At 40.5% G+C, this 13376-nt stretch overlaps 1 protein-coding gene across 1 annotated transcript; it reads right to left on the minus strand.

Moving 5' to 3' along the window:
* Positions 1–295: 295 nt before the first annotated feature.
* On the minus strand, positions 296–5484 carry LOC113028804 (myelin-associated glycoprotein-like). Its single transcript, XM_026179257.2, has 7 exons — positions 5177–5484; positions 4906–4971; positions 4345–4728; positions 2090–2395; positions 1710–1970; positions 1465–1540; positions 296–1330 (listed from the first exon to the last, which is right to left on the minus strand). Exons 1-7 carry the CDS (start codon positions 5187–5189, stop codon positions 1210–1212), a joined length of 1227 nt encoding a protein of 408 aa, XP_026035042.1. The 5' UTR covers positions 5190–5484; the 3' UTR covers positions 296–1209.
* Between the last annotated feature and the right edge of the window lie 7892 nt (positions 5485–13376).

A 13376-nucleotide genomic window follows, 5' to 3' on the forward strand; every position in this document is an offset into this window, starting at 1 on the left:
AACTTAGATAACCTAATGAACAAAATAAACTCAAACTTAAAACGCTGGGTCAAAAGACCCAGGACCATGACACAACCTCACTGATCAGCCAGGAAGCCAAGGACCCTCGCATGCACTGGTTTATGACAAAAGAAGTACGCCAGATCTTTCAAGTTGTGCAAGAACAGGAGAAGACCTGAATCTAATTCATACTCAAAGTGTTAAATTGGGGGGTGGGGGGGTTGCCATCTTGCAGTTAATATGATCTAGGTAATTGGTGTGATCGACCCAGAATAACAGTTTATTCGAGTTCTAATTGTGTAATTACTTTGTTTATTACAACAGTTGTAATGTTATTCAACACAACATTGAAATTCTACTATTTTTAGTCATGCTCAAAAAAAAGGATCATCAGTGTATATAACCACCTCAGCCGGCAAATCATTAAAAAAAACAATTCACTTTTGGAACGCCACAAGATTTTTCCATACTGTCAGAAAAGCTGCTATTTAGAAATGCTCACCATCACCCAGAAAGACAGTTGTTCATCTGAGATACAACAACACCTAGGTTCAATTATTATTATTAATTGATTTTATTTGAAAAGGAAAAATGCACAATATTAACACAAGTGTTGTGATTCAATGTTTTGTACCAGAGTTAGCTTAAGATTATTTGCATCTGTAGGGCCTGGCAGATTACATGCAGAAGATCATAAAAGTATTACAAAAAAGTAAAACACAACACACGTGACAAATCCACACAACCATAAACACACACACACACACACACACACACACACACACACACACACACACACACACACACACACACACACACACACACACACACACACAAAACACATCATTATAGACATTTCATTTTGTTATTAAAACACTGTTGTCAATGACCTTGAACACAGTAGCATCTAAAAGCACAACCCTGTCTAGTTTCCTATCATCTATATTTATTAACCAGTGATCCCTTATATGTGCTGAGGCAGTTCTAGTATGAACTGGTTTAAAAGCATGCTGTCCTAATATGAATAATCTGAGTGAGACAAGCAACCAGTTAAGCTCTGGTGGTATACATTTTGAGCCAGTATGGCCATTGTTTTATTTAATAATTTGACTAAAAATATTTGAACACCACACTATAAAGAAATCTACAAACATCCTAAATTCTTGTTAACCAACTCTTAAGCGTTAAAAAATAGTTTCATATTGTATTTTAAACTGGAGTTTCCCCTCCTCTTGCGACTTGCATAGACTTTAGTTGTTCAGTTGTTAAGTAAGTGTTCATTTGGCAAATTCCTATCTCTGATTTGTTGGAGCGTCTTGATCTGAAGCAGCTGAAATAAAAACAAACAAACAATAAAAAAAGCTTTAGTTTCTGTTTGGTTTGGCAGTGATGAACAATAAAGATCCATGAAATGTAGCCCACACACACTAAAAAATGAGAATATCACAGAAAGATTTGTCTCACCACTCAAAGATGGCCAGTGTGATCACAAGCACTGTGATTCCTGCAGTCTGCAGTAGAGCAAAGAGACCAATACCACCTGAATGTTCAAACAAAAGATTTTAAAGTTTGCCTTCCTGAAGAAAAGTCGAACAATCAGCAATCACAAAGATTCTTTAAGAGTGTCATAGACAAGACAACAATAATCCATAAACAGGAATGCCAAATGCCTCTTTGCATTCAGTTGAATGAATACTGGTTAACATTACCTTCAGTATTCACACAAATCTCTGCTGATGTCTGATTACCCAGCTCATTAGTGGCCACACAGTAATAAACTCCTCCATCTGTTACATTGAAGCTGTAAATCTCTCCTTCAGATACTTTTACAGCTCCATCTCTGCTCTTCTTGAACCAGGTGAAGCTGATGACTGGCGGTTTGGCTTTACTATAACAAGCTAGGTTCACCTGACTGCCTGCTGGCACTGAACCTGATGGGTTGATAAATGCTGTGGTTTCTTTGGGGAGCACTGGAAAAAAAGGGGGGAAATAGCTCTAATACGGATTCCTATTATCCATTATAAACATTTAATATTCCATTACTCATAGTTTACTCACAGGATCCATAAAAACACTATGATTGTCTTACATGAAACACTGAGAGTCTCTTCTGTCTCTGCTGTGTTGGTGTCGTTTCCTTGGTTCACAGGATATCTGGCAGAGCAGCTGATCTTCTTTCCATCATATGTGTCTGACAGAGTGATGTTCTGCTGGATTTTAGTTGTAAAGCTTCCATCTGTGTTTTCTTCTATTTTGTTGTGAGAGTCTTGTTGGAGATTCCAGGTGAGTTGAGGAGAGGAGTGTGGACAGGGAGTGAGAGCTGAGCAGGTTATAGTGACAGACTCCTTCTCCTTCAGATCACCTGGGATTGTAATATTGGGCCTCCAAGGAGAATCTGTGGTTTGAAATGATATATCTATATAAACAACACAGATCATCAAGTCACGAAGAGGTAATTTAGCTCTGGTAAGACATGTGCAGTGTTGGGAAGGTTACTTTTAAAATGTATTCCATTACAGAATACAGAATACATGCCCCAAAATGTATTCTGTAACGTATTCCGTTACGTTACTCAATGACAGTAACATATTCTGAATACTTTGGATTACTTAATATATTATCATGCTTTTTACAACAACGTGAATGTACTATTGCTGTGTGATTTATTACTATTACTGAAGGTCCACGACTCCGAACTGTAGTAAAGGGACCTCTGACTAATACGGCGGGGTCCCTGTCGGCTCGTAGCCGAAAACTAGCTTTACTTTGTTGTGTGGGTCAACTTTTCTTGCGACAGACAGAGAGAGGCGTTGAAAGACTGCTCCAACGGAACTTATTGTTTTCGGAGGAAAACACGAACACGGTGTACAGTCGAGTCTTAATAGCTTACTTACAACTGGGCTCGTCAGGCACTCTTCTTGGCTGCAGTGGTTATTATTATATTTACATGCTTCCAGCTCCCGTTTTTCCTCGATGACAACTCGTACCTTTCCACTCCCCTTTTTCTCTCTCCCTCCTCGCGCTCACAGACCCATAATGTGTATGGCAGTCCATTCTCTCTGCAACACGGACTACACTGCCCATGATGCTACATTCTTTAGAGCTATGCTTGTAGCATTCTGCCTGTTAGCTTAGCACAACAACGAAAAGGTGCTCTCTCACCCAGGAAACACACAGTCGCAGAGAGAGAGAGAGCGTCGCCCTGTAACCATGGCAACCGTAACGCTGCCGCCTGGAACAGCAGAACGTAGCTGTCAAACAAAACCCAAACAGTCCTGACCCGCGACAAAATGAAACAGGAAAGTACCGCAGTGTAATCCATTTATTTCAACAAAGTAACTGTATTCTGAATACCACCCTTTTAAACGGTAACTGTAACGGAATACAGTTACTCATATTTTGTATTTTAAATACGTAACGGCGGTACATGTATTCCGTTACTCCCCAACACTGGACATGTGAACACTGAAGTCTGTGGGTATGAATATAACAGCAGCAGAAAAATCACAAACCTTTTTCCAAAAAAACAGAAATGCTCTAGAGAATGCAAAGGAAAAACACCATGCAATGAATTGGAAGTAATCTTTACTTTAAATACTTAAGGTTTTCTAGTTTCTTAATTTCTCTAATAATCATTAATGGCATAGGCACAGGAACACTTCTGAAAACCACTTTATTTTGCTGGCTCTATCTTTTTCACCTATCTCTATCTCCTGTTCTCCATAGGCATCCTCTCAGTCTCCATGATTGTAATAAACAATCAGTTTAAAAATTCAGCTGTCTTTTCTCCTAGACATCTCCATACCTGCACAGGTATCTGAACCGGCCACATTTCCACTCTTCATAAGTGCCCTACCAGTACAGACTACAATTGTGCTACACTCTAACCTGTTCACATGCTTAACTTTCTTTGGAGAAACATAGGTGGCACTAAATGGTCTTTTCAGCATGAAAATGTCAAACCACAGTGTCTAAACAGTGCAATAACAGAATGTCTCTGTAGCAAAAAAGTGCTTAACTACTACAGTTTAAGCCTGTGTTGTTCTGAAACAAACCAAAAAAAACCCAAAAAAACCCAAGAATATTACTTTAAAGTAACTTTGTTTTCCTCTCGTCACATTAATTAAATAAAGGATGTAAATGTTTTGCAGATCATTTCATTCTAATTTTATTTACAGCTTTTGATGGAATTATGGAAATATAAATATATGTATATTCAGCTGTCAGTCTGGATACTCATTATGATAGTATTGTTAATTTTGGTCTCCACAGACATATATGCCAGTTCATGAAGAGCGATTATTAAAATATTGAACTATAAACTAATTTGAAAAAAATCTTTACCTCTGACTGTTATTTGAAGAGGATCACAATGAGCTGTCGCCTTGAATGGTTCACTCTCTACTCTGAAGAAGTATGTGTCTGTGTATGTGGTGGTTAAATTAGTAAACAGAGTGGTGCAGTCTCTCTGACTCAGGTTCCCAGTAATACTCATTGGATAGATGTTAACTGCTCCACTACTGTTGTAGATCACATTGTTTGGATAAATGACAATTCTGGAATCCTTTTTTATCCACACTCCAAAGATTTTTCTTGTGCTCTTAAACTTCTGTTCATCTTTGAGTCTGAAGCTACATGGGATTTTCAAACAAGATCCACTCAGTGCTTCCAGCTTCTTTGGTGCAGTTATGAAGAGGTCTGCTTCATCAGGGCAGTCAGCCAAAGCATCTGTAAATACAGCATTATAGACATTTTTCCCCTCCGTTTAACAGTGTGTGCTGATATTTTTCAATCAGGGAATGAGCAGATGGCTCCATCTATAATGGTCTTTTGGCATAATTCTAAATTAATGTAGAGTATAAATTACCCTTATAATATCTTTGAATAACTGAATAAACAGCTCACCTGGAACAAAGAGGACAATCAGTATCATGCCAACTTTCACCATGTTCATAGACAGAATCTTGTTCCCTGGGTTGGCAGAAAACTTGTTAATTTAATAATATAACTACAAAAAACTATAAATAAAAATGAAACTATAATAACTCGTGTTTTCGTGACTACAAGTAAAGCACTAGTAAACACAATAATATCTGTCAGTACGGTAAAAGAAAAACAACAGAATAAGTTTCAGTATCACAAAACTAAGAAATAAAAGCACAAAATATTTTCTTACCCAACGAGTTCATGTCAGGTCTTTTTTAGCAGAATTCTAATAACCCAACTGAACTACTTTTTGTCATGTCAGAAATGAGGAAGTATAAAGATACTCACTGACAACAAGTGTGAAACAGTCAGTATTATGCTTCCTGCTTAACATGCAAAAGAGGAAGTCAGAGTCTAAAATGACTTGTCCACCCTGCAAGACATCTTAGACTCCTTAAATGCCCTTAAGTTAAACCTGGTGCAGCGGGAATTATAATTACAGCAGACCTGCTGGAGCGGCATTTGAAGATGCTGCAGCATAAAACCAAGGTGCAGAGAGCCCTGTTACAGGTTGTGACTGAATTAAAATGTATGTTGCTATCTTCTTTCGGAGCTGCCAGCAACACGCCTCCCCGCTGCTGCCTGCCCTCTTCCCTCCTCCCCTCCTCTTCTGCCTCACAAGCACCCTGTGCCTGCTCCAGACAAGTTTTCTGAAGAGCTGGACAAGAGCGGAGGATTTCTGACACAATGTGCTCTCATTTTCAGGCAGAGGCTCCGAGGAGCCTTTTTGAACAGCCTGAAATGTGAGTTGGCCATAAAGGACTTACCAAAATAATTAGATGAATGAACTAATATGTGAACTAATATGTGTATTAGGTTAGATGAGCCCAGACCAATGGATGCCCTTTTTAACTGTATTTTAGATATAAGATCTTGGATGGCAGAAAACTTTTTACAGCTTAACCAGGACAAAACTGAAGTTTTAATCGTCGGTCCTGAGGCTCAGAGAGAGAAACTCTTGTCTAAATTAGAGTCATTTTCACTATGTCCTTCGCTACAAGTGAAAAACCTGGGTGTTATTTTTGACTCTGAGCTTGGTTTTATCCCACATATTAAACATGTGACCAAAATTGGATTTTATCATCTAAAAAATATAGCCAGAGTCCGCCCAATTCTCTCTCAGGCCAACACGGAGATGCTGATGCATGCTTTTATTACCAGTCGCATTGATTACTGTAATGCCCTGCTCTCTGGTCTTCCTAAGAAGAATATTTCAACTTTACAACTTTTGCAAAACTCGGCAGCTCGTGTGCTGACGAAGACCAGAGGGCGGGCCCACATTACACCGGTTTTAGAATCGCTGCATTGGCTCCCCGTGTGTTTCAGGATCGATTTAAAAGTTCTTTTATTGGTTTTTAAATGTCTTAATGGTCTTGGGCCTTCTTATCTCTCAGATCTGCTTTTACCATATGAACCCTTGCGGACCCTGAGGTCCTCTGGTACTGGCCTTTTGATTGTCCCATAAAGTCAGGACACATACTCACGGAGAGGCAGCTTTTCAGTGGTATGGTCCTCGTCTGTGGAACAGCCTGCCGGAGGAGCTCAGGGCCGCAGAGAACGTACATGTTTTTAAGAACAGGCTCAAGACCCACCTTTTTAATTTAGCTTTTACTTAGCGTTTATTTATTTTATGCTTATTTATTCTATCCTGTTATTTTATTATTAATTTAGACTTTACCTAATATTTATTGATTTTATTCTTATCCATTTTTTAATCTTCTTACTCTATTTATATTTATATTTATATTGTATCCCGTTCTTATTTATTTTATCATTTTACCCTGTGTATAGCCTATTGTGGCATATCTCCAGTGTTTCCTCGGAGGGGGCTCTCTGCACTGGGGCTGTGATTGACCATGGCTGCTGGGTCTCTGGGGGTCCTCTCAGCCTGGCTGGGGGGCTCCTTTGCCTCCCTCCTGCTGTGTGCCCAGCCTGGAGGCTTCGGTCTGTGACCGGCTCTCGGTGCAGACGGCTCCCTGTTATAGTGTTTCCTCACTTGGCTCATGTGAACCCAGCCCAATTTTTACTCTTTAAGTGTGCGTGTGTGTGGGTGGGTGGGGGGGGGGGGGGGGGGGGGGGATGGGTGTGTATTCACATCATTTATGTTAATGAGAGTGTGGGGAGTGAGTTGGAGGGTGGGGTGGGCTGCTTTTAACTATGTAAAGCACTTAGTGCTACATTTTTTTGTATGAAAAGTGCTTTATAAATAAAGACTGATTGATTGATTGATGACAACATGCACAAGTATGGAGGAATGGAAGAAAGTCTGGGGGTTTTTGGGCGAAGTCTCCTCCCTGGAAGTGGAGACGGATGGAGATCACGCAGGCAGACGAGGAGGAGCCCATGCATATCAACCATCATCAAACAACATTTTACTTTCTGTTCCGTGAACTTTAGTTCTGGGTCATCAAAAGCTTCTGTGTACCACCTGTAGGGTGATCGTGGCTCAAAAAGTTGGCAGTTCGTCCTGTAACCGGAAGGTTGCTGGTTCGAGCCCCGGCTCGGACAGTCTCGGTCGTTGTGTCCTTGGGCAAGACGCTTCACCTACTGCCTACTGGTGTTGGCCAGAGGGGCCGATGGCGCGATATGGCAGCCTTGCTTCTGTCAGTCTGCCCCAGGGCAGCTTTGGCTACAACTGTAGCTGCCTCCAGCAGTGTGTGAATGTGAGAGTGAATGAATAGTGGAATTGCGCTTTGAGAGCCCCGAAAAGCGCTATATAAAATGCAATCCATTATTATTATTAGGGTTTTTAGTCACACAAATCACAGAAAAATCATTGAAAAGCAAAATAGCTAAATAGTTTTAGACTATATCCCTCCTTTTGACACATGGTCCTTCCCATGTGTCACTTCACCATAACTAGGAAAATAACAAAAGTTATTCTGTTCCATTATTATTCTGTTATTTGTCAGGCAATATCAGAGCTTATCCTCTGGAGTAGCTTCGCTCCAGGCCTGTAAACCTGTGTTAGGAAATGAAATCAGTGTGGTTTTCATGTCGTCTGTTTAACTCCTTGCTCCGCCTGGAGCCTGCATTCACACCACAAAGTCAAAGTAAACTTTATTGTCATCTCCACTACATACAGTCCAGTATATAGAGAGACGAGACGACGAGCCTCCAGTTACAGCAGTGCAAGTAAACAAACAACAAATATGAGAAGAGTAAGAAAATAAATATACACTTTAGGACTCGGGGTAAAGGGATCAATAAGATTTAAACATTTATAATTTACGGTTTGATGATTTAAATTCTCACACACAACCCGTCGAAAGGTGAGGGAGACCCGCTGCTTCCAAATAGAGCACATTTCATTCATAATTATGTAAATCCAAGCCCATTATGTATTCATGATTTGAAATACACCCTCGACAAAGTGAATCTGGGAACTAAGGTGTAGGTCCATTAGGTTATGTTGTGGCGATCCTCGAGTTGGGGGATTTGTGTTCATACTGGAGTGCAAAATTAAAACCAATGGAAGATGGACAAGAAAAGTTCAGAGCCATCAGGTGCTCAGTTTAGAAAAAATAGAAAAGAAGAGGAGAAGAAACGAGCAAAAGATACAGGTAAGCAGATGTGTCATTGGATAATGGCAGGTCATCCTAAAACAATTAGAATCAGATACTTTATTAATCCCTAAGGAAATTATGTGGGTTACAGTTGCTCCAAGAAGAAATGGTAAAAAATAGCAACAGTAACAGACTAAACTCCAAACAATTCATTATGTTACAGATTTTAATATTAATTAGTCATTGTTAATTGTTGATTTGTCCTGTTCTCATTGTATGATGAATTATGATGGCTGTTTGGTAGCTGTTTGCATGCATACTCCCTCTCTCTTCATATGTGTGTGCGCGCACCAAACAAGCTAGGACCGCCACTGATAGTGACAGACTCCTTCTCCTTCAGATCACCTGCGATTGTAATATTGGGCCCCCAAGGAGAATCTGTGGTTTCACATCACAAAGATATTAACACTACAGAGCACACTAAGGGTACAGATTGTACAGATTTTAAAGTCTTCAAACCTTATCTTGTGAACTTTTACTCTTAAATTTAGAAGTTCAGAAATTTAAGCAAGTACTCAAAATAATAACAGTGCACAAATTGAAATAAGTATAAATGTCTTCTCATTGTCCGGCTGTTACATTAATGTGAGTCCAATGTAATATTTATATAATAATTCCTCAACAATTATTGATGAAAATTAAACAATTAAGGGTGAGTTTTCAAATGAGTGTTACATTATTATGTAATCATCTTATAAAATAAATCTGAAAAATTCTTTACCTCTGACCAATGTTCCCTCTAAGCTGCGCACGTGCGCAATTGCGCACTGCTGGCATGGCCTCTGCGCACAGAAAATATGCATTGCGCACAAAAAAAAAAAATCTCACCTGAATTGAAATTAAAATTAATACATTAACAATTCTGTTTTGCAGTGTTAGTAAGTGACTGGCTGCTCCTGTATGGGATTAGAACGATGCCACCTTATCCCGTAGTCCAGCCAATAATGCGATTCACATTCGTATATACGCAGATAAGCAACGTTGACAGGCTATGACAGCGTCCTTATGTGCCGACACTGGTGTTTTAGCTAGCAAAGCGGCGTGGAGCCACGTTAATGACAACGTGTACAACCATTGGAGATGTGAGCAGGACAGACGGAACAATTGACAGAAAAAGTGTGGACTTTATACCAGTTTTGATTTTGTGTTGATAGGCCACGTAAAAGTTATGATAAAAAATATATGAAATGCTTGGTTTTCTTCCTGAATACTATTGTTGTTTATATTTACTGCGGGAAGAAACGGTAAAAACGGCGTTTTATAAGGAAAATGCAAGCACTCTCCACCTGTGAGCAAAAACAAAACCAAAAACCCCCAGCCTTTCCTATTGGTCGAAAAAAGTACCATGTCGACCAATCAAAAAATGATATGGCAACGTGGCATCTAGTTGTTAAGAAACGGGGGGAAGTTTTAGGAGTGACGGCGGTGTTTTGAGATGTGAGAAATTTGAGACGTTTAGCGCAAATCTTGTGTAGTTAGTGTGTAGTGTAGTCAATAGTTTTGTTGTGTGTGTCAGAACAATGAGGCCACTGCTGATTGTTACAGGTGTTACAGGAGTGATACATCTCCTGTTGTCAGGCTTGCAGGTATCAGGCTTGTGACGCTCTCCTTTATCTCATAGTGGACAGAAATTATTTTTTGGAGTGGCACAAATAATTTGTGTGGCATCAGATTTGATGCAGAACAGCTGATTGTTCTGTAAATAGTTTGAAATGTTTGTTTAAAAGCGCATTGGCTGCATTTAAAAAAAAAATAGCTGCAAAAAACTTTGCAGCTACTAGACCACATAGTCATACTCATAATACAAGTCAGAGCTTTACATATACATATATATATATATATGTATATATATGTATATATATATATTAGGGGTGCAACGATATTCGTATCGATATTGAACCGTTCGATACAGTGCTTTCGGTTCGGTACGCATATGTATCGAACAATACAACATTTGTAATTTATTTTATCAACTTTCCTTCTGACGATGCTGTCTGTGTTGAGCGCTCAGTGAATCTGCGTTCAACTACTCCGCCTAGGCTGCACTGTCGAGCGCAGATCCACTGAGTGCTCCACACAGACAGCATAGTCAGAAGGAAGAGCGCAGGGCACCTCCCCCACCCTCATTCAGATCTGGCGTTTGGAATTATTTTGGTTTTCATGTGACGTATGACCCTGAAGGTAAGCGAGTCATGGACTAAAGTAAAACAGTATGTTGGATATGCCATGCAATGCTCAATTACATGGGTGGGAACTAGTGTGTTAGCGCAGTTAGCTCGTTAACGTGTTGGCCGTCTAGCCCCATGCACGGGGCGATCGGCGGTAGCTCGTTAACGGAGATTTGCCGTGTTGTGGTGTTAAGGTCATTTCAACGAGATTAACCTGAAAGCACTAGTGGGAACACAACGAATATGACTGCACATTTACGCCGACATCATCCTAGTACAAAGACAAAAACAACAAGCATGCTACTAACTTTAGCCGAGTCATTTAGACACCTGTTAGCACATGATTCTCCTTATGCTGCTGAGAATATAGCCCAGAAGAAGCGGATAGTATAGCTTTTATTTTGGAAAGAGACATTTCTCTGTAATAAACTCTTTTCCAAAGATGAGTGATTCCTCAATCAGATACAGGGCTTGCAAAATCGCTAGCCCGATGTCCCGGAGCTAGCGATTTTTTCAGTCGGTCTACCAAAATCTATCTCTTCCCTGCCCGTTGGGCTATTGTAGGAAGGAAAAATATATGTCAATGCTTTTGCATTCTTTCAGAAATGTAGCTGGGTAATTATGTCATTGGCATCGGTGAGCCACTGTCAATATGTGACATATTGAAATCGCGTTTGAATTTGCGCTTGTTTTTTTGCTTTCACTTTGCAATCGTGCGAACTGTGTATAGAGAGCGACAGCACTGATCTGTGAGTGATGATAATTTGCGCACCAATTCCTCTGACATCGTCTTATTAATCGTTAGCTTATATGCAAACATGACAAGTGAAATCTCCCGCAGCAAGCTTAAACATGTGAGAGGTTGATCGCGCAGAGAATCGCTGAGCTTATGTGAGTGCGCGTGTAAAATCAGCAGTATATATATTTTAGTTCTGCTGAGCCAAATAAGACAGGTCAGGGTGAAGAAGTGACAGCCAAAGAAAAGCTTACCATAAAACGGAGAAGTTATGACAAATCAGACTATAAGGCAAAAAGAAAGTGCAGCTTTATGGTTTCATGGACAAAATAATTTCTGTGGCTGCAATATGATGAGCTAAATAACCAGGGCTGCACATAAGTGGTCCGCAGGTGCGCATTCGCTGTCAAAATAAAAAACACGCACAAGGGTTAGGGTTAAATTTAAAAACTGTACTTTTGAGTTAAAATATATATTTATAATTTTAATAAATGACAAATTAAAAAGGCATGAACATTTTTTTTGTATCGAAAAAATATCGAACCGTGACACCAAAGTATCGAACCGAACCGTGAATTTTGTGTATCGTTGCACCCCTAATATATATATATATATATATATATATATATATATATATATACACATATAGTTAAAAAGTTCAAGTTTTTTTTTACTTCCAATAGTGTTAACATACTGCACAGGTCAATGACTAGATTTTTTTACATTTTCATTGTAAGTGGGCTAAAGCAGTTAATGAAAAGTAGTCTAACATAAATGTAAATGCTGTAATTTGATTATTTTAATAAACCATGTCACTTGGATGGATTAGATGGTGGCGTGACCACAGTGCACATGTCTGATGTGTCATGATCCGGAGTCTGCGACTCCGTGTTTGTTTAGTTTATTAGTATTCTGTGGTTTTGGTTACCTTGGGTGTTTATACTCTTCTGTTTCATGGTTCATGTTCCTATGTTCTGTGTCCCCCAGTCTGTGTTAAGTTGGTGTGTTATGTCATTGCGTGTATGTGTTTCCTGTTTTATTGTGAAGGTCTGCGTCTTATGTGAGTGTTTCAGTTTGTCTCCCTACTCTCGTCACGTGATCACTCCCAGCTGTGTTCCCACCTGTATGTAATCTCCCTGTGTTCTCTGAGTGTATTTAAGTTGTGTCTTCTGTCATAGTAATTGCTGGTTCGTCTGTGTTGTTTCCCCTCGGTCTCCCTGCGTCTTCCCGTATGTATTTCTCCGGACCTCCCTGCATCCTCGTTTCTGGTTTGTCTTATTAGTTTACCCAGTTTAGGTTTCCAGTTTCATGTTTTGTCGCCACCGTTGTTTGTACTTACCCACCTCTGTGAATCAACACTCACCTGCACCAGAGCTGCCGCCTTTTGGTCCCTTTCTACAATTCCACACGGCTTGCCCCGGCAATCCGTGACAGTACGAACCAGCCACCATGGACCCAGCGGCAGTAAATCCGTCCGAGGAGCTCCGGGACGACGTTACATATAACGTGGAGATTCTCCTCTGGCTGTGGCTTGAGGACCCTCCAGAGGAGCTTCGCCGCGCCGTGGAAAGTCGGCTACAACGGCTCTTTTCCGGCCTGCCATGGCTTCTAACTTCGCTTCCTCCGACCGTGCAGGCTTTTCTCCGGCACACACCCCACCTTCTCTCAGCCACTCCTGCCTCGCTGCCCGACTCGCCGGATGTGATCTTGCCGCAAGCGCGCCACCCCACAGCCGGACGTTCGGGCTTCTAAATCGCCGGCTGTGGTGAGTGAGGACTCTTTTTCATTTTTGGACTGCATGACTGTTCATTCAGGGGCTGCGTTTTGTGTGAGGGATGTCAATGCGAGCTGCTTATCGCCTGTGCAGCTACCGGCAGCTCAGTTAGCTCCCCCGCAGCCACTCTCAGCTCGGTTAGCTCC

Source organism: Astatotilapia calliptera, chromosome 9 (assembly GCF_964374335.1).
Source record: "Astatotilapia calliptera chromosome 9, fAstCal68.1, whole genome shotgun sequence".
Classification (NCBI taxonomy): Eukaryota; Metazoa; Chordata; class Actinopteri; order Cichliformes; family Cichlidae; genus Astatotilapia; species Astatotilapia calliptera.

Bases quoted from the DNA above. Each gene is read 5' to 3' on its own strand.
- LOC113028804 (XM_026179257.2), bottom strand. The intron at 1,541-1,709 runs GTAATGTTAACC...TTGAACATTCAG, and splicing joins GATTTGTGTGAATACTGAAG to GTGGTATTGGTCTCTTTGCT. The intron at 1,331-1,464 runs GTGAGACAAATC...TTTTTATTTCAG, and splicing joins ACACTGGCCATCTTTGAGTG to CTGCTTCAGATCAAGACGCT.